We start from the raw sequence: 22,760 nt of genomic DNA, 5'->3' as shown, positions 1-22,760 counted from the left end.
ATATAATATATGTTTTTTTAGTTAGAAGTTATTATTCAATTCCTACTTTTAATTCACACTCTCCCTATATACATCTTGTTCAAATTTTCAATTGTTCATAAAATACTTTTTATTTATCCACTCAAATTCAAGTACATTTTTTTAAAACTTATAATAAAAATAATAAAAAATTAAATTAAATTAGCTAAATATATCACTCCAGCACAAAGGTATTCGTGAAAATCCCATTTAAGCTTCACATTCTTTGAGTTTGGTTCAACATTTCATGTAATTTTTAGTATACCAAATATTCATTTCATATACCAATCTATTTCATATACCAAAATCTGTTTCATATACCAAAATGACAATTTGAGAAAAAAAAAATATTCAGAAAAATTGAGAAAAAAATAGTATTCAGAAAAGTATTCGGAAAAATTTGCTCAATAAGTGCCCCTTTGAATTTCGAATTTTTTTTTTTACTGAGCGATTTAATATTATTGAATGCGTGCGCAGTATAAAATGACAATTTTTCTATCTCGAAAAATATTTTATGGCAATTTTTTCATCGTAAGTACTAGACTATTATTCAATTCTTTCTATTAGTTCACACTCTCCCTATATCTTGTTCAAATTTTCAATCGTTATATAAAATACTTTTCATGCATCCACTCAACTTCAAATACATTTTCTTAAACTCGTTGTGGATGATGTTAATACAGTTTTCGCGAATATTAATTCATTCATTAAATTTAATTCATTAATTTCAGTTTTATATGGGAGAAAAAACTATTTGTTATTTAATAAAAAGTAACGAAAATTAAAATTTTGTTTGTTGACCTAAGTAGGAATTGAATTTTTTTTTTTTTTTTTAAATTTTTTTTTTTTTATGTTACTTGCTTATTTTTAATTTGAGCATCAAAGTACTACTTCCAATTTTTCTTGAGGATGTCTTTTACACTCTATAACAAAAAAATCGACGCACCAAGAAGGAGTTGTCCGATTGAAACGGAAATTGGTGGATAGGAAGACAATGTACAGAATAGTAAATGATTAAAATTTCAGAACAATTGAATAATTTATTGCAGAGTTACAGTAACAAGTTCAATAAGGTGTTGACCCGCCTCTAGCCTGGATACAAGCTGCCGTCTCTTGCGGTATTTCCTGCCAAATTCGATCCAATAGTCGAACGAGGTCATCAACATTACGTGCCAGATGCAATCGCCTTCCCATTATATCCCAGACATGTTCGATGGGAGAGAGGTCTGGTGATCTGGCAGGCCGAGGAAGAGTTTGACAAGCTTGCAGACAGTTCATAGCAACACGTGCCGTATGTGGTCTGGCATTGTCCTGCTGAAAAACCAGCCCAGGGCGCTGCAAAAGGAACGGTAGCAAAACAGGTCTTAGGATATCGTCGACGTACCGCTGTGCAGTAAGTGTACCTCTAATGACGATCAAAGGGGTCCGGCTGTCAAAGGAAATGGCACCCCAAACCATAATGTCTTGTTGAGGGTATTAATTTGTCGCTAAGGACTATACGTCCCCAGTCGGCATCATTCCAGCCTGATCGAGCCATGCACCACTGTAATCTGGCTCGGCACTGTAATCGGATGATTGCTTCTTGATGCGTCGATTTTTTTTTGTTATAGAGTGTATTTTAAAAACTCCGTATTATTTTTCGTTGATTGGGCGCTATATTTCAGACTTAAACAATTTCTTAAATTCAATAGCTAATCAACGACATTCAGAAACATTATATCATTTTATATTTGTAAATAGTTTCATCTTAATTTATTAGACTTCCAATTCTCAAACATATACGTAAACTTTGTTCCAATAAACTAAAAAATCTCACTTTAAATAACAACATTGAACACCTAAAGTTATTTGTTACTAAATTTCGCTTTATCACATCTGTTAGACATGAAAGGGAATGTTGTTTGTTAAATACTTTTCAATTAATCCTATTTATGATTCAAAATTTACTTGGATTATTGAAAATAGTAATAATTATTAATAATAATAGAGTTTTATGACCCGTGCATCCCTTAACAAATTTAAAATATGTTCTTTTCTCATATATTTTTGATATCAACAAGATTTTTGATATCGATTTTGTAAATTGGCAAAATGAGACTGCATCTCAAATAATTTTATTTTCAATGGTGAAATTGTGCGTTTCTGTAAATTGTTGGCAGATCCTCAGGAGGAACTCATTTTTCAATTATTCTTGCTAACATATTTTTGCTCCGAAAAAACAAAAAGGCGTCGTTTTGTTTAAGAATGATTTCAGATTTTATTGGATTCAATTTTATGGATGCTACCGAAACTGTACATCCAAATGAATTCACTCTGTTAAAAACTAATTTGTCTGCAGATATTCTCGATTACATTCAATTCGTCTATAACTCAAATGGATGTTTTTTTGATAAAAAGAAATAATTTCTCATTTCCTTATTTTTTATCGTATCTTTTTTTTCTTTCAATTTTAATTTTTCTATTCCCGAACTTCAGGTTTTTCAAAGGGTGGGTTTTTTAATGAATTCAATGCTCGAACCTACGACAGATATCTTAAAAACGGCCTAATATATCTATACTTCATCAATTTTTAATGTTTCAGTACATTGTTAAAAACTCAGAGTCACGTTGCACCAAAAATGAGTACTCATTTGCTGGCTGACTGGAGCTCGATTTTACCATATTTTGATATTTTTACTAGCTCCAAATAACAGTAGAAAATTGCACCAAAAGTAGAAACAAAAACACCTATTTTCATTCTTCCTTTTTTTTCTTCTTCTTTAATAAAAGTAGAGGAAAGTTGCACCATTATTAGGTATTTTTAAAGCTCTCAAATGCAAGGGACAGCTATTTACCGTAACAAAACTATTGACCGTAAGAAGTTATTTTATAACTTACCTCTAACCATTGATTTCCGCCAACCCAATTTAAAAAGGCAACATAAAAGAAATGAACTTTTCTTTCATGGAAATAAGCCATATAGGGTAAACTAACCAGTGAAGGAACACTTAAGCTTCGCTTGCCTTTTAAAAAATCATATTAATTTCAAAATTCGTAATTTTAGTTAAATGACAGTGTCAACATATTTGTTACTAATTGCAAATTATGTAAAAATAATTGTGGAGAACTTACATAATATTGTTTTAAAGTTTTGGAGGTTCAAATAACAAGTAGTAAGAAGACCAAGTGAAGGAACAGCTCTTACCAGTGAAGGAACACCCAGTAAAGGAACACTTAATTTTGGTTTTTTTTTAATGCTCTTTATGAATTTATAAGTCATAAAAATATTTAAAAACAAGCCTATTCTAGAAATTATAACATATAAATACTTGGAAAATGTAAACTTTTTTTTGTAATCATGAATTGAAAATTAAAGTGTCAACATATTAACACATACTGTTCATTCACTCAGAAATCTATGCCCAGTAAAGGAACATGCCTGCTCCTTCACTGGTTATAAATTGTTTTTCGTATTTTTAACCTACTTTTGATGCAAAACATCACTAGAGGTACAAGAAAATTAAAGTTTATCTTTTATTTTCATTAACTTAGAAAAAAACCCAGTAAAGGAACACTTGTTCCTTCACTGGTTTTTCCTCGTTTGGTGATCCAGTGAATAAACACCCCCTTATCTCAGTACTTTATTATGCTGTGATGCTTTAAAAAAAATAATAAAACGTAACTTCAATAACTTTATTTTGAATTCTCTTTTTCGCAGTGAGAAAAATAAAACTATTACATGCAATTAATTCCACTTCAAACATATAAATCCAAACACTCTCCTTATAATTTTTTCAAAGAAACAAGGTGTTGCAGAGATTATAAGAAATTCAAAATTTTTCCCAGAGAAGTCTATTTGACCAGGTAATCCAAAACATTGCTAGATGACTTCCAATTGTTTGGCAGTAAGTTATTGTTACCAATCAATCTAAAGAAAAACTTTCAAATACTTATTTTTAATCAATATATATGAAATGTTCCTTCACTGGTTGGTTTACCCTAGAGATCAACAAATTAAAATTGGTGTTTTTGATCAAAGAAAAGCTTTTAATTTTAAAGTTATTTTTTTCTGCTATTTTGATACTAATTTGTGCAGTGAAATTTTCAAAAATTTAGTTTTTTCTCAATTGTTTAGAATTAATAAAATTTGCAATAATGTTTTAAGTTTTCAAGAGGCAACTAGTAATTTTTTAAAAAATCCAGAAAACAATTGTTTCCCTTTTAATTTTTGTAATATTGATTTTAAAATAAAGAATATGATTGAGAATTATTAGTTTTTCATTGGGTTAAAAATTCCATTTCTATTCAAGTCTCCTCAGTTAAGTTTTTCGTTTAATGACGTCACTACTTACTTAACTGCTGTTCTTATTTCTTTTAACCGCGCAGATTAGGGGGCGTTGTCTCTATGTTTATTTTATTACAATTGCGTCTTGCAGTTACTCCATGACGACGTCAGCTTTGGCTGTCATATTTTTTTCAAATTTGTCTTCATTGTCTTATTTATGAAGTTGACTTTTATGCAATGATACTAAAAAGTGGAATTCATTCCTTAACACTAGATTGCCTGAGGAAGTCATTTTGACTGCTTTTAATTTCAATTAGAAAAACAATGATGTATATAATGGACACAATTTCTTAGAATTTTGTACAATACAGGGTGCCCCAAAACGACCGCATAAACTCTGCACAGCTAGATTCCACGTTGGGAGTACATAAAAACTGCCCAAAGTAGCCTTCCTGTACGATCCATAGTTTATGATAAAAATACGAAAAAAACAAAGTATGACGTCACTGCCGGTGCAAGAAAAAACACTTTATTGAACATATCAACAGCAGTATACAATACACAATTTAAAGCAGATGCTCAAAGTGTCGGCCGAGCATGTCGAGGCAGGCTTGAGCACGTCGTGGAATGCCCAATAAAGTGTTTTTTTCTTGAACCGGCAGTGACGTCATACTTTGTTTTTTTCGTATTTTTATCATAAACTATGGATCGTACAGGAAGGCTACTTTGGGCAGTTTTTATGTACTCCCAACTTGGAATCTAGCTGTGCAGAGTTTATGCGGTCGTTTTGGGAAACCCTGCATATAAATTTTTTATTGTCAATATTTACTAATATAACCTGTTATATAACTGTAAACAATATAAAAAATATTGAAAATTGATTTTAAGCAAATTTTTTTACGCATTATTTTTTCTTTTTACAATCCAGTCATTTTGACTGCTTTTGGGCAATATAGGTATATACTAAGTTTCAGTTTTTCTAAGTGTTAAGTCTGTCACAAAAAAATGTTAGCAATAAAAATTAATTATAATAAAAGAATGGAATAAAATAATTTTTTGTTCTTCGTTATGTTCTGCTTTTATAACTTGTTTTTATTTATTTTTATTAGAAGCAAGTTTTAAGATGTTTTTGAAAAAAGAGTCTCACGATGTTGGTTCGCTTAAACTTAAATTGAAAAATAAATAAGTGTTATTCAGCACCCGTTGACATGTTACGCTATCCTATATCATTTCTCTCACATACCTGTTCTTTATCTTAATCTTATTTCATCCTACAAGGACAGAAGGAATGATTCGGGGGGAGGTTACCGAAAGCTAAATTGTTAGAATGAACGGCATTAAGAGGGAAGATTCCATTCGAATGTTCCCAGAGATAAGATCTCCTGCCGGTGTTACTCATTCTTCTAAGGCACGTTCTGCCATTTCCTTCTTTTCTCGGATAAAGACACCCATTTAATATCCCTAAACTGTGTTTAATTCCAGGCATTTTGTTGCCACTTTTGGAACACATCATCATTTTGTGCTGTTTCGAATTCAGACAACCAATAGGGTGTTGGCAGCTCTGATTGGTTGAAAAAAACTTCTTGGTGATGACGACACGCTTGACAGTTCCCATCTCAAAGTCAAATCAGAGGAGAAATGAACAGTAAAATTATCCCACAAAACACACCCCTTTATTACACCTATTCTCAAAAAGAACAAAAATTCATTGAACGTTTTTTTTAAACTCGTATTGTCCAAGGTCAAGAATTGCTTATCGTCATGTATGTTTTTTTTTTTTAAATTACGAATGACTTCATAAACTTTAACATTTTTATACGCCGAAGCCTTTCCACAAAAAAATTTTCTAATTGAATAAGTTCTTATATGCAACGATAAAAAAAAAAGAAAAGACAAAAGCAGTCAACCCATAATTGCAAGATGACTTCCTTTATAAGTAAGCTTGCCATGATTTGTCTGCATTTTGTTATTTTGACGACATTTTCTTTCAATATTTGAAACTTGATGATTGACTCTAGGTGTACATGAGCTCATTTTTTTTCTATACTTTAACACTAGAAAGACTGATACTTAGTATACATACCTATATTGTCCAAAAGCAGTCAAAATGACTGGATTGTAAAAGAATAACGTGTAAAGAAATTTATTTAAAATTAATTTTTAATATTTTCATATATTATTTACAGTTATATAACAAGTTATCAGTAAATATCAACAATAAAAAAATTATATGTTGTACAAAATTCTAAGAAATTGTGTGCATCATTGTTGTTTCTAATTGAAATTAAAAAGCAGTCAAAATGACTTCCTTAGGCAATTTAGAGTTAAATTACTTATTTATTATATTCACGTGTCGTAATTCATGAAACGAATGTCAAAGTTAGCTTCACGAAATTCACTCTAAGGAATTCCAGATTGAATCTTAACTAACAGATTCAGAACTCGAGAACCATTGGGCGGAATTTCAATGAACATGAATCCGTTTGTTATAAGTGGTTTGGAAACAGATGATCTGTGAGATGTATGCGGACCATGCACTCTAGGGCAATATTTCGGTCCATTTCTCTTACAGCAGGCACCACATGGAGGCTTGCGCAGATGTGGTTTGACGAACTGGACTGGTCTACTCAGAACCCCATAGAGCGCCTTTGGGGACAGAGCCAAATCGCTCACTGCAAAGCACTGTGATGGAAGTCCTATTGAAAAACTGGAGGGAAGTCTTCGTGTGCAGGCTGCCACAGATCAACACCTCCTAGAAAAGAGTAGGCCTCTGCACGGGTTACCATAAATATCCTTCAGTAGTCCAAACGTAATGACATATTTCGTATTTTCAATCACTGCGCAATTTAGTACCCCGAACGTAATGACATCTTTCTTATTTTTCATCAACTGCGCAGTTAACTTCGTCACATCGGATTACAAAATTGATCCGTCCTGAGGCCTTCCTTAGTCTAGGAGGTGTTGCACAGATGCGGGAACAACATGCTATTAATAGGTGACTCAGGATGTAGTCGGACTTCTATTTAACGAACTTTTATTTTACGAATTTCACTATTTTAAGAATTTTTTCGAGGAACCAAGAACATTTCGGAAATTTCTTTGTAAAATAACTTCCAAGCGGCGAAGTGAATTTTCTATTGAACGAACTTTTCATTGAGATTCACTTTCCCTAAATATTTCTTAACATTTCAAATTTGTTAACGCATTTTATGGGGGAAATAACCTTGAATTAATTTTCGAAGCCACTGCTTTACGAAATGTATTATTGTTTTCTCTAAAAATTATCTTAGAGAAAGCAATAAATTCCCTTTTTGTTTGCATTTCAAACGAAAAACTCAGTTCAAATTAACGAATTTTATCCGTAGCCATTAAACTTAAGAGCGCATGAGATAATGTATGTTTAACATTACTTTTATAATAAATGCAACTGTACTTTTACACATAAATTTAGCCTTTTTTTAGCTGAAAATGTATGTAGCATGATAGTGTAATACTGTATAATGTTTTTGCTATATTCTTGCTTGCCATGCAGATTTCTTTGATGGTTAAGATTTATAAAATAAATAGTACATGCTAGTTTACAAGATAAAAGTGCGTCATTTGTTATTTTAATTAAGTCTGGTGTTTATGAATTTAAAACCTGTTTTGTGTTGCTTAAGTATTTTAAAAGGTGAATTTATATTTAACTAATTTTCCATATAATGAACTTATTATCAGGATTTAGTGAGTTCGTTAAATAGAGGTTGCACGTATATACCTCTGTGTGTCAGGATACTATCGGCAAGCTAGTGTATAATACAGAAACAATAATCATTCCATAGTTATGATGCATACATAATTAGGGTGACCAGACGTCCCCGATTTCCGGGGATTGTCCCCGGTCGGTTTGCGTCCCCGGTTTTGTCTCCGGTTATAAAATTGAAAAATTTTGTGTAAAATATTTGATAAAAATATGTTATATGTAATTTTTATTTTCTCAAAAATTTTCATACGAATTAATGTAAGCATTGAAAAATTAAATGTAAACTGGTTTTTAAGAACACACTATAACTTATGCTACAGAAATTTTGGAACACGTAACTTTAATATCTAGTTATGTTTACATTTTTACTAGGCTGTACGCCAGACATGTTTATAAAAGAAAAGAAGTTTAAAACAAGACGTAACATGAATATTAGTTGCTGCTTTTAAAACAATTAATATCTTGGGTTACATAAACTGCCAATATTAGCTGATTTCCGCTAAAAACAACAACAATTACTACGTTTCCGTTTTATTTTAGAAAAATAACTAAAACATTTTATAATTAGGTAAACATTTTATAAATATCTAACCAATAAAGTATAAAACCATTATTTATGAAATTGTTATTATTATCACTTACGACTAATTAATTTTTAAAATTCTAATTATTCTACATTTTGAAAACCTCATAATTTGTTATCGTAATATATATTTAGAAAAATATTTTTATTTCTTTAAAATAGATGTCAATATGGCAACAGAAACAAAAAAAAAAGAAAATGCCATTTTTTGGAAGATTGGAAAAACGAGTTTCCATTTATTGAACCGAATCCTGATAATTCTTCCAAAGTAAAATGTACAATGTGTGGAGCAACGTTTTCAGTTGGAAGTGGTGGACGAACAGCTGTAGCAGATCACATTCTTACAATTAAACACAAAGAAGCTTTGGCAGCAAAAACAAAAACGAAATCCGTCAAACAGTTTTTTCGTAAGCTGGAACCATCCAAAAAAGAGTTTGACTTAGCAACATATGATGGAACGCTTGCATTTCACACCATTCGTCACAACCAATCGTTTCGTAGTATGAACTGTACTTCAAATTTACAGAAGAAATTTGTAGACAAGAAATTTTCTTGTGCCCGAACAAAAGGCGAAGCTATCGCTGTCAATGTTTTTTCTCCGTGGGTATTTCTTGAATTGAAGAAAGATTTACAGTCTGTTCAATTTGTAACAATATCTTACGATACTTCCAATCACAATCATGTAAAATTACTTCCTATTTTAGTGCGGTATTTTCAGTGGGACTGTGCTAAAGATCCAATTAATAATAAACTTGTATCACTAAACGAAATTAAAGGAGAAACTGCTAAGATTTTATCTTTAGAAATATTAAACGCACTATTCGAGATCCAATTGAAGGATAAAATGGCTGGTTTGTCTGCGGATAATACTAAAATTTTGGAGGATTGTTAATAAGAGGAACTGAAAATGTTCATACTAAACTTCAAACTGAGTTAGGAAGAGATATTTTTGGTTTTGGGTGTAATGCGCATATTATACATAATGGTGCTAAAACTGCTTTTGATTGTTTGCCTGTAGATATTGAAGTTATGGTATCTAAGCTTTTTAGTTCTTTTAAAATTTTCACAGTCCGAATCGAAAGACTGAACGAATTTTGTGAGTATGCTGACCAAGAATATCATCAAATTTTAGGACACATTCATGCTAGGTGGTTGACATTACTTCCTGCTGTAGAAAGAATTCCTAAAATTTATTCATCTCTTAAAGAATTTATGTTGTCTGAAAAAAAGTGCCCAAAAATCTTGAAGAATTATTTTGAGAGTGAAACAACCGAGTTATGGTTGTTTTTTGCGCATTCGCATGCTGCAATTTTTAATCAAAGCATCTTGAAAATTGAAAGCGATGACAAATGTGTTATTGAATCTGGAGCGGTTGTCAAGGATTTGATATTTATATTGAAAGCACGAAAGAATGCCAAATTTGTTCCACTTGTTGTAAAACCTGAATTGACTAAATTGATTGCTGAGAATATCATTACTGAAGATTCTTATTTAGAAACGTCTAAAGAATTCTATGAAGCTGCGATTTCATATTTAGAAGCTTGGAACGATAACAATGATGATATGTCTGATTTGAAGTGCCTTCTTTTAGATTGTAAGCCTTCACGGTCTGAATTCGACGAGGCAGTTCTATCTCTCTCTTCAAAATGTGCAATTTTGAATGTTAATTCCGACGATTTATTTGACGAGTTTACTTATCTTGAAGGTTATTTGGATTCAAAAGACGATAAATGGTACCAATCCGTACACATAACAGACAAATAACGCGAAATAAACAATTATTTTCAAAAAAACTATATACCATTTACAAATATCGAAAGAATTGTTGAGCTTGCAATGTGCTGGCCAAGCAGCAATGGGCCTGTAGAACGGGTATTTTAGCGCATAAATAACTATTGGACTAAAGAAAAATCGTGAATGGATGTGAATACAGTGAAAGCGATTTTATCTGCACTGATTAATTTTGATTTTTCATGTGACATATTTTCTCAATTACTCGAAAAAAATCCTGAAATTTTAAAGAAGGTTCATTCTTCAGAAAAATACGGTGTTTAGAAATAGTATAATTTTAAAAGCAATACAATTGTTTTGTTAACAGATTTTAAAATTGTCTAAAAATGTGATGATCACGACTTTAACGATATAATTTATATACTAAATCAGGGATGGCGAACCAATGGCACGCGTGCCATTTATGGCACGTGACACAATATTTTGGGCACGCCACCGATCACAATTGTTATTGCACTATGAAGTGTTATTGCACTATATGAAGCATATGTAACAATTAAATTAAAATTCACAAAAAACAAACAAAATAATAAACAATTATTAATAAAGAAATTAACAATTAATGCTAAAAAACAATTAATAATCATAAAAAGCTAATAATAAATTACTAGCAAAAAAAAAATTAACAGTCCTACTTAAACTAACTTCCTACGACCTAATATAAGTTATTTGTCCTCTAATCTGCAGCAACAGAAGTCGCACTGATGTTACTTTAAGTTGAATTACGTGTATAACTGAGACATTGCAAAATGTTTTTTTTTTTTTTTTTTTTTTTTTTTTGAATGTAAATAAAGAATTTTGAGTTGATAGTATTTAGTATTATTATTTTCCCAATGATCACGAAGTCAAAATTATTTGACGGCACGTCTATGATCTCATTAAGCAATTTTCTAGAAAAAATGGCGCGTTGGTGTATAAAGGTTCGCCACCCCTGTACTAAATTATAAAAAAAAATGTAAACCAGAAAAAAAAAAATATTTTTTAAGATAAATGATAAAAAAAAATTTTCAATTTTTTCTGTCGATAAAATTGGGGGGGGGGGGTAGAGATGAGTGTCCCCGGAATTGCCCGAAGAAATCTGGTCACCCTATACATAATGCCCGAAAGATGGTCAGAAAAAAGGAAAGAAAAAAAAATCATCTCTCCAGATCTGTTTTTAACCCATCAATCCATAACACACACTCAATTTCCAGTGAATCGTGACGTCGCTTTGTCGTCTTTCTTCAAATCGACTCTTTTACAAGACACACAAATCTGATGTTTAATATTTGCAAATAAATTGATTCATTTTTGCGCACTCTACTCGGCAACATCTTTGGAGACTATCTTTGGGGCTAAAGGGAATTTTTTTTCAAATTTGTCGACAACAAAAAAAAAAAAAAAAAAAAGAAAAGAAAACCTATATTAAATATAAGTTTATTAATTATTTAAAAAAATAATAATTTGGTCGTTTTTCTGCATGCTGGCTAATGCCGAAAATTATAAAGTTGTTCAATTTCTTAATAATATATATAGGACGTAATAATATATGTCAATAATATATGTTAATAATATATGTTACGGTGAAACACCGAAATCTGGAGAATGTTGGCATTCACCGGTGAATGACAACATTCACGTAGTCGCTTGGTGTATGTCCGAAATATTTGCTAAATACCCTTATTTCTGACTCTCACCGGTGAATGTCAACAATCACATAGTCGCTTTGGTGAATGTCCGAAATATTTGTTCTATCCAATTTTATAATAATTTGTTCGTTAATATTATTATATTCATTTGATATATTTATATTTATTCTATATTTTGATACTTACTGACGATAGATTAGAAGGAACATCCGTGTTTGGAGCATCGGGCAAATATATACCGGGCAGTGGCACTTAACCTTAAAAAAACATCAGTGTAGGGTTAAAATATCGAATAAATGTAATTATATCCGCGAATAATTTCATATCAAATCGAATGTAATAAATATTTCGGACATTCACCAAAGCATATCTCTGATTGTCGATATACACCGGTGAGGGTCCGAATGTACAAGAATGTAATGAAATATTCGATCTTTCACAGACGTGTTTGGTGTTTGTCGACATTCTCCTCCGGTGAAAGTCAACAACCACCGATCTCGGTCTTTCGCCGTGACATATATATATATATATATATATATATATATATATATATATATATATATATATATATATATATATATATATATATATATATATATATATATATATATATATATATATATATATATATATATATATATATGTATATATGTATATATATATATATATATATATGTATATATGTATATATATATGTATATATATATGTATATATATATGTATATATATATATATATATATATATATATATATATATATATATATATATATATATATATATATATATATATATATATATATATATATATATATATATATATATATATATATATATATATATATACTAGCTGTACCCTGCGTGCGTTGCAACGCTTTCAATTTGAATTTGAATTTTGTATTTAAGTGTGTAAATGACATTTGCGATTATGATTTGAAATGCAAATTTTATTTAATGGTGAAAAAAAGCAGTTAATTCTCTAGGATATCATTAGTGCATTTTCAAACAGACATGTATGGTGATGCACACGGAGCATGAAACATATTTTGGACAATGATCTGAAATAAGACTGGATCTATGGTGACATCAAGAATTTCTGCTGATATCTGATCAGTTTTAGAAGGTGGTTTTTTTTCAATAAACCAAATTAGAATGTGTGCCTGAGGCAATCCTCGTTTTTGCCATTCAATAGAGTACACCCAACACCGTGTCTCTCTAAAAACATGACGCTTCACAATGAAATCAAGTAAAGATTATCATTTTTGTTTGAACACACGTGCTGTAATATCATGACGATCCGATGATGATTGTCCTGGTAACAAAATATCTCTAATTTCAATCCAAGCAGAATTGCACGTAAATGTAATAAATAAATCTAGGAGCCCATATGCGAGAACATATGTCATTGCATCCTGTGAGTATTCATACATGTGCCTTGGAGTCCAAGGCACATGTATGAATACTCAGACATGTATGAATACTACATTTGCAGGGAGTCCAAGTTTTTCTCCCTGCAAATGTAGTCGACAATATAATCATTTTCCCCACATCATTAGGATTAACGTTACCATCATTAATTATTGCATCCCGTAAATGAATGCATTCTTCTGAACGTAATTTGGTTTGATTTAATTTAATATACAGTAGGCGTTCAGTTTCAATTTTCGCATACATATCGACAATGTATTGATGAACTAATTGTCGACATTTTAAAGTATGATTATCAGCGTTTTGGCAATCATTAATCTATATGCATAAAAACTTATTGCACTTGCTTTCTTATTGGTTTTCTCGCCTGTTTGCGGACTTCTTAATTTTATGTTAAAATAATATCCCTCCTCTCCTCACCAAAATAAAATAGGATATTGCAATGCATCATATGATCGATACGTTTCTGAGAACTCTTTGAACGTCACGATTTCTGCGATGAAGAACTGTATCGCGGGAGGTAAATTCTTCGCCAACTATAACAATAGCCACTTCATCCAATGTTGGCGCATTGTATTTTTCTTTGTGGTGGCCTACAGGTGTTTTTTCAGCTCTAATAACAACTTTGTAAATATCGGATGACATTTAGTCTAGGGCAATTGTGAACAGCCTAATTAACTGATTATGTTGATCGAAAAATTTTTGTAATACGGTAACAATTTTTCGTTTAGTGCCATTGTTTACCTGACAACGTTGATTGACTTGATCATTTGTGTTATCCATGAAATAAATTTGTAGAAATTTATGATCTGCGTTAGGCATTGAAAGAAGTGATCCTTGCACGATGATAAATTTGGCCTTGCACTTTGAATGTTGGGATGTAATTCTCGTTCAGGATACGTGTAGCACCGAATAAAGTCATTTAGAAACACGAATTGTACCGGCGTATATGCGCCAAAAAATGTTTCGATTGGTTTGTTTGACCTGATACGAAGGTTGATAATGTCTCGGCAGGCGACGTAAAATCTTGTAGTTTCTGTATGCTTCTAGAACAGCAAATTTCAGCTGTTTCATTTTTAAATTTGAGAGCATTACAAAACATACATAATTGATATATTTCTCCGATGATGACACTTGGGGGAAGACTATAGTTTGTTGTCGGATCATAGTGAAATGCACTGAAATTCAAATCAGAGTATTGGCAGCGTCTGAATAGCGAAATGCGTTCTCGGTCGGTTTTCATTCTTGCTTCCCGTTGCTCTGATGTTTCCGACGAACGGGCTTGTGTAGTTCGTAGTTGATTTGTTGACAGTCTTCTTTCCTGTTGCTCAGACGTTTCTAAGGAACGGGCAAAAGCATTCTGTTCTCGATTAGTTTCAAGTCTTTTTCCCGTTGCTCCGATGTTTCTGAAACACGGGTAGTTCTCTTTTTGCGCGCTTGAGATGTCGACCGACTAAGAGCGATTTGCTTAGGCGGCATATTTTTGCAAATATTCTTTCTGACAACGAAAAAGAAATGTAAAAGTTGGCAGTGGTCGCAAATTTGCTAAATCGAAATATCACATACATATTTTAAATAATAAAAAGAGCAATAAAAATGAGATGAATAAGAAATATGAAAATTATAAGATTTAAAACAAAAATCAATTTTATAAATGAAAGAAATAAAATGGATGAATTCGAAAACTTTGCATAAGTAAACAAACAAACTAATAGTTTTCAAATGACAACTGTCACAGCACTGAAATCTTCGAAAAGTATATTTAATTTTGCTAACCTAAAATTACGTACTAAATATAAATATTTCTGAAAACGTGCAATTTGAATGAAATTTGCTTTTGTCTTTATATTTATTAAACAGTTTTCACAGTACTGAATCCGTGATACGACCAACAATTAAGAAATCTATTCTCGTTGATTTTACTTGCTTGTGCTCACCTGACATAAAGAAAAGCGCGAATTAAAAATTAAAGTATATGCAATTTACTTTAATTTACTTTTCTAAATGAATAGAGTTATAAGATAGAAAATATCACTGTTGTTATCTTCAAGATATTTGAAAATTGAATCATTTATAGCAAAATTTAAAACAATGGCTAGCTTTTAACCAATCAGAAAATTCCATTTCGACTTTCACTGATATCGCTGGAACGGTTTATCGCACGGGATAAAAAGTATCCTATGTCCTTCTCCTGGCTCTAAACTACCTCCCTGCCAATTTTCAGCTAAATCGGTTCAGCCGTTCTTGAGTTATAAGTGAAGTAACTAACACGACTTTCTTTTATATATATATATATATATATATATATTGCATTGCGTGAGCTGATCTTTCATTTTCCGGATTTTTTTAAAATTTTTTTGCTCTTTTCTTTTTTTTTCTTCTTTTTTTTCTCCCTTTTTTCATAATTCTGTAATTTTTCCTTTGTTTTCTTTACATGTTGAACTTATTTTATGAGTTCTATTTACTTGCAGCTTATGCGCAATAAGTAAAACTTATAGTTTTTTTAAAATATTTTTCGTGTTTTTTTGTTTTTATTTATTATGCTATATATATATATATATACATATATACACACAACTTGTACAAACTTGTGAGGTAGTCATTTATTACAGGTCAGGAAAATGAATCCAAATCCAAATTGTATAATTTCTAATAATTGCATAATTTCTATAATTTTTATCTAAATACACATATTAAATAAAATACTGATGAATAATTTTACTGTACTAAGAAAGACATTTTGAGCGTAAATCAATTGATTTGAAAACCTTTATTCAATTTGACACACATTTTAAAATCAGTTTTTTTTTAAATTTTATCAACAAAAAAAAAAAAAAAAAATTCAACTGAACTTTAAATGTGTATTGAGACTGGCGATGGAAGTTATAGCAATTATTTCTTTTCTTTAGACTGAAAAAATATTTCTTTTTTTCCCCCTCAAAAAATTAAAGTTTTATGATTAAAGTAAATGTCCATGTTTTTATCTTAAGAAGTGAACGTCATAATTTTCAAATTTGCAAACAACTTCCACTTTACCAACATATTTTTTCTCCCTAAAAAACAAATTACTAAAAATAGACTATTAAGAAAGACTATTAAGACTTACTATTAAATAGACTATTAAGAAACTATTAAGAACTGTTAAGAACTATTAATAGACTATTAAGAACTATTAAGAATTTATTAAATTTTTTTTTATTTCCAATGGCAGATTATAGACAGTAAGAGAAATTATTAAATAGATGCATTTTTTAACCTATACTTAACCAGGTATGCTACTTGCATATTAGCCAGCAACCATTTTCGCAAATTCTGAAAACATGTTTAGATGTGGTTTAAATTTAAAAAAAATATTAAAGAAAAAATCGTTACCCATTGACAAAATAGTTATTGTCTATTTTTGTTTTTTGGAAACGCAACTTTATTGTGTTTTCATCTTAGACATCTGTTTATCCTGAACTGCTCGGTACACAATTTCGCAGACATACTTGAATGCAGCTCAGACACATTCTGTGTATGTTCTTTTAATGACCGAATAGACTTTGAACAGCCAATCAAGATCAATATTAACATTTTCGGATGGGTACAATGGTTGTTAGATTGCAAGCTGCATCATGCACCCGTTTCGGATCCACAAGTTCATACATGAACTATGATTTGAAATCTAGGCTTTTTTAAAATTTTACATGAATAGTGAATGAATCAATTGTATTGCATGGAAGACACTTTATGGTTTTGTGCAAGTCATTGGGTGCGTTGACAATGGATCCTTTTATCCCTGACTGGTGACCAACACCCATTTTTTAGTATTTGCATGAAAGGGGTTCAGAGAGTCACCTTTCACTCTCCGGTAGGATTCAATTCTCTCAATCACTTTGGTACTTTTGCGAGAGGCATTTTAGTCTAGGTAAGTTCAGGTCTTTGCATCGTTTTCTAACTCTAACTTTTGGGAACATGTCAATCAGTTTGGACCCTCTTAATTTGTGATATTAACATGAATTAGTATTGAAAACGATCCAGTTTGAACTGTTGAAATTTCGATTCTTAATTAAAACAATAAAAACAAAAATATCGCTCATTAATTTCTATTAATTGTAATAATAATACCTTAATGTTCAATTTGATTTTGCTAATTCGTACTAATAGAAACGAAAATAGTTATTTTTCGATTAGCTGGGCGCAAGCTTTAAGTCGCCAAAAAATGTAGACCTCCGCAAATTTTTTCGTAAATTTATTTTTTAAACACATAACAGAACGAATGATCACAAAAAAGTTAAATACATAAAAAAGTTAAAAGAAAAAAAAGGGGGTTGAATTTACTTGCGCCTTACTAACCGAAAAATAACCAAAAATAAAATAATCCATGAACTAAAAAAGCAAAATTAAGTAGACGAATGATAGTAATTCGCTTAAGAGAAACGTAAAAAATCGCCATATAATTTTTCCTGTCAACGATGCGCACTTAAAATTTGAGAATTGAAATTAAAATTTATTAAAAAAAATAATTAAATAACTGAAATTAAAAAAATAAACTATGCACTCTATAAACCAAAATTAATGAGTTAAAATTAATTTTTTTGGGGACAATTTTCGTAAAAATTCCATATGGGTTTAAAATACTTTTCTCCTTAAAAAAAAAAAAAACCCAATTTCTTCGTTTCTGTGAAATTTAACATGCTAACGGTGCAAAAAAATTATTTATCAGGTTTCGCATCCAAGAAAATATTTATTCAAATGCGAAAATAATCGTGTATGTTGCTCTTTTTCACTTCGTCTTTTTTTTAATTTTTCTTTTTGTATTTTGTGAATATAATTTACCGTGTGCGTATCAGAAATTTTCTCAAAGAAATTCTCCGATTTAACTTTTTTGAAACCACTCATTTCGGACGAAATTTTTTACATCTGTAAATTTTAAATATAAATATCTATTCTCTGGTGGTTGCAGCAGACAAACCTCAATTTGGTCATTGAACATTTTGTGTGCTACTGTGTAAGTTTTAATACCAACCTTTTTAAAGTTTTACATCTTAACCATTAGATATCTGCTGCACTTTAATTGTTTAATACATGGGTGCGCATTAAAGTTATCGTAGCCAGAATTTTTTAATGTGCAATTAAATATTTTTAAAAATCTACCTTTTTTAATTTGTTATTAAGTACTTTTGTACTAAACTAAACTAAACTCAGCGGCCCTAGAGGACCAAGGCCTACTGTGCCCATCTCAGTTTTCTTGACCTTGGGCTCTGTGGTGGAGAAGCAGATGTTCCGGTCAGGTGGTCAGCCGAAAGCAGAACTCCCAGTGTTTAGTTCCCAATCATGCTTGGTACTCATTTATCGACCCACTGAAGGGATGAAAGGCTGAGTCAACCCTGTCCGGCCCGAGGATCGAACCAGGGACCAGGTACCTGCGCATATATATATATATATATATATATATATATATATATATATATATATATATATATATATATATATATATATATATATATATATATATATATATATATATATATATATATATATAAATATATATATATATACACAGTGGTTACCAACTGACGGCATCCGGCCGCGAACTAAAATATATTAGTTGTCATTTTTTTGCGGACAATTTTCGTAAAAAATCTGTTGGGGTTTGAAATACTTTTCTTTCGTTTAAAAAAACCTAATTTTTTCGTTTCTGCGAAATTTCACATACCAAAGGTGCAAAAATATTTATTTCTCAGGTTTTGCACCCAATAAAATATTTATTCAAATACAAATTTTATCCTGTGTGTTGCTTAAAAATATACTTCGTATTTTAATTTGTAATTCAAACCGTATGTTTTGTACAACTTGGTAAAAATCTGACAGTAATATTTAATGTTCCTTTAAACATAAAAGAGTCCTATATAAAATTTTGATAGGGTTGCGGCCCGCTATTTGACCGGTATTTTTAATTGTGGCCTCCGGCCTCATGTAAATTGGAAACCCCTGGCCAGAATAATAAAATAAAGAGTTTCTCTGTGTGTTTCTTTTACAACTCCAGAAAGGTCTAGTGCTCTGAAATTAGAAGAGTGGGTGAAAGGATTACCTCTAATCCCCGATCTTTAAAATTGTTCTAATATTTCGATCAGATCAGATTGTTAGGAAGAAAAGTTTGTAGAATTGAATTTTTTTAATTGGTTTAAAAATCGCAGAAGAAAATTACAGTTCTCAGGAGTTTAGTGCACGTTTTTTTAATATTTATTCGTAATGTCAGATAAATTCTACGATCAACACGAACGTGTGACCGCACTATCAAATGAGTTTTTCATAATAAATTAAGTATAATGTCGGGATGCAGAAACAAAGAAAAACGTGATTTATTCTTAAAGCGAATTCTATTAAGCAAAGAACAAAAAACATTTTTTTTTCTCCCTGGAGCAATTTTGTTTTTTAACCGTCGTTGAACAGTTTGAGTTTACGACTACTAAAGTTCGAACCCGTAGCCTTGTAAGTTTGAACCCAATTCAGAAGATGGTCAAGTATAGGGAGATCCTGGATCAAGTATAGGGAGAAATTTGCCTGCGTGGTGGACTTTTTGGGGAAACTAACCCGCATTTGCGTTACATGGAGATAAAAGACCACTGAAACCTCTCACGGTTAGCCTGAGGGCAAAGGGACCCATGATCCGTCTACCACTGAACTGTGTTTAGTACAAGCCGGAACTTGGTATCTACCAGACATCGCTGGGCGTCGAACTATCCCCTGAACAATCGCGGCCTGGAGCAATTATAAAAAATATCTACTTCACAAAAATTTAATGGTTGGTATAGTGGTTAATACATGTGATAAAATACAGGGTCCTTAGGCATACTTATTATCGATCGATTTTATTTTATAACCGGTGTGTCGGACAATCGACTGAATTTATAACGATCAATGCTGTTGCCCTGTCATTTGGATCCATAAGGATAAACTAGCCTTCTTGGAGATTTGATGCGTTATATGGAACTAGGAAAACATCTCGAGAGCGAAGGGGATTCTAACATTTTACTGTGATCGGTTGCTCAGTTCTGGTACGCCTTGTTAGAGGTGATGGACGTGCTGCATCAGTTAGGACACCAATTCTGTTCCTACTCTAAGCATATTGCTTCAGAATGGTGTCCCGTTTCATTTAGGTTCCGATTTGATCCAGTGCTGCCATCCCCGCATCTTTCAATGATGCTCATCTTGGTTCATGGCATTCTGCGAATCAGACTTCTTGTCAGACTCTACTCCAGGCTGGAACACGTATGAGTTCTGGCATATAAGCCAATAGGCGGCCTACAATATTTCCAAAATGACTCTGCGCGCTTGAAACTGTGGTACCCGTGAGTGTAGATAGCTGACGAGAAAGAACGTTCCATTGCAACCTCTACTGTAACGGCTACTAACATCATCTTGGCATTAATACCAAAGCCAAGCATTCCTCTGATACTTCCATCTGAGAAACATTCGCCGATAATTCCACCAAAAATCATGTCTGTGTCATAATTATTCTGTTATGGCACTTACAGAACGCTTGTGAACAGTTTTACTTCTTTGCAACCGTACACTTCTGATTGATTCTGTTTTAATTCTTAATTTTTGGACATGAGTGTATTTCCAAAAGCTATTCGCGTGCTATTTTTGTTCATAGTTCTACTTTTGAAACATGTTCCCAATCCAGAAGACAAGGAAACTCCTGGATCAGTACCCCCAGAGGTTTTGATTTGTTCTATGGGAACATGGAGGACTTTGTGACTCGACAGATTTAACGTGCATCAGTCACAATTTTACTGAGAGGGGAGTCTTCGACAGGCGGGGATCGAGCCCACGACTTCTTGGACATGGGCCCAGCGCCCTACCAACCAGACTATCCCGGCCTTCAGTTTAGGAAATAGAAAATTCTTGAAATAAAAAAAGAAAAAATCTCTTTACTAAAGGTAAAAATTATTGGAGAAACGGTTCTTTTCGACGCTTGTGGTGGTTCATTAAATTTCTTAATGCATACTAAATTGAAATTTAAAAAAAGAAGATTCTGATTAATTATCATGGAAAAATGATATTAATTCAATTAAGAAAAAAAAATCACCAAACTATTATTGCCGCCAATGAACTTTAATTAATTTTAGTAATGAGTACTAATTGAAAAAAAAATTAAGCTGAGCTTTAAAAAACATAAGCAATGAAGATATCGTAAGTAAGAAATTGTCGCACCATTTCTGTTACCAATGAAGTTCAATTAATAATAGGTACTAATAATGTGTTAATATTGTAACTAATATGTTAAATTAATAACAGGTAAAGTAATAGCTACTAATAGATATGAAAGGATTATTGGACTAAAACACACAAAATGATACTATTTGACTTAATAAAAAGGTAAAAACTCTCCAATCTATAATTGACGCCAGTGATGCTGAATTAATTTTGGTAATAAGTACTTATTGAAAAAATAAAATAAACTGTGTACTAAAAAGTGAAAATCAATAGAAAAAGGGTACTCATTCGTTTAGAAAGAATGAAAAAAATCGTCATACCGTTTCTGACGATAATGTTTAAATAATTCTGTTAATAAGTACTAACTGAAGTAAAAAAGTAAACTATATATATTAAAAAACCAAAGGAGAAATGGAAAAAAGAAGGTCATGCTGTTAATGCTTCATAATTTTTGTACAACGCACGACTGATATTATGGTTAATGGGTGCCATTTTAATCGATTAAGTGCTTGCGATTATTCCACACATTCTAATTTGTCTGTTAACACTGTCATTGAGTGCCACTGCCTTGTCCATAAGGGAAGGTTATGCATGAAATTAGGTACCCTGCAGATCTAGCAATGGTAAATTCCCTCAAAATTTCTGAAGTGGAATATCCCATGCGTCTAGCTCTATCATTGCAAGTCTGTTCATTCCAGTCTTGCGTCATCTATACAATTTGCACACGATAATATACCGCAATCTAGATATTTGCATATTGATATTCCATGAGTTTTGTCACTATATAAATTCCATCCTTTCTGTTGTTGTAGGGGATGCATTGTCGTTTGCGGCGTCCGATTCGGAGAGTAGTGGGACGTGGGACAGAATCGGAGGAGGTCAGAAGAGGGATCGATCCACGCCAGCATCAAGTGTCCCAGAAGAAGATGAAGATGTAGAAGAGGTAAGATATCTTTTATTCATCCTCTTTAAAACATCTCAACTAAAATAACGTTTGTTCCATTTTTCGCACTTATTAAAAAAGGAAGTTTTTGATGTGTGATACCTACAGCTCACAGTGGGCCAGCATCCAAGGTTTCGTGGCCAAAATTAGTATTTCGATA

At 31.6% G+C, this 22,760-nt stretch overlaps 1 protein-coding gene across 1 annotated transcript in view; it reads left to right on the top strand.

Annotated features, from left to right (window-relative positions):
• LOC107456274 (uncharacterized) overlaps window positions 1–22,760 on the top strand; it is a 69,549-nt gene that overhangs the window by 12,602 nt on the left and 34,187 nt on the right. The window contains exon 2 of the mRNA XM_043053805.3: window positions 22,470–22,600. Within this exon, the coding sequence (XP_042909739.1) occupies window positions 22,470–22,600 (131 nt within the window). The remainder of the gene's footprint in view (window positions 1–22,469; window positions 22,601–22,760) is intronic.

This window comes from Parasteatoda tepidariorum, chromosome 9 (assembly GCF_982258835.1).
Source record: "Parasteatoda tepidariorum strain Cologne lab strain chromosome 9, Ptep-v5.0, whole genome shotgun sequence".
Taxonomy (NCBI): domain Eukaryota; kingdom Metazoa; phylum Arthropoda; class Arachnida; order Araneae; family Theridiidae; genus Parasteatoda; species Parasteatoda tepidariorum.
The sequence above is the reverse complement of the archived record's forward strand: the minus strand, read 5'-3'. Positions and strand labels throughout refer to the sequence as shown.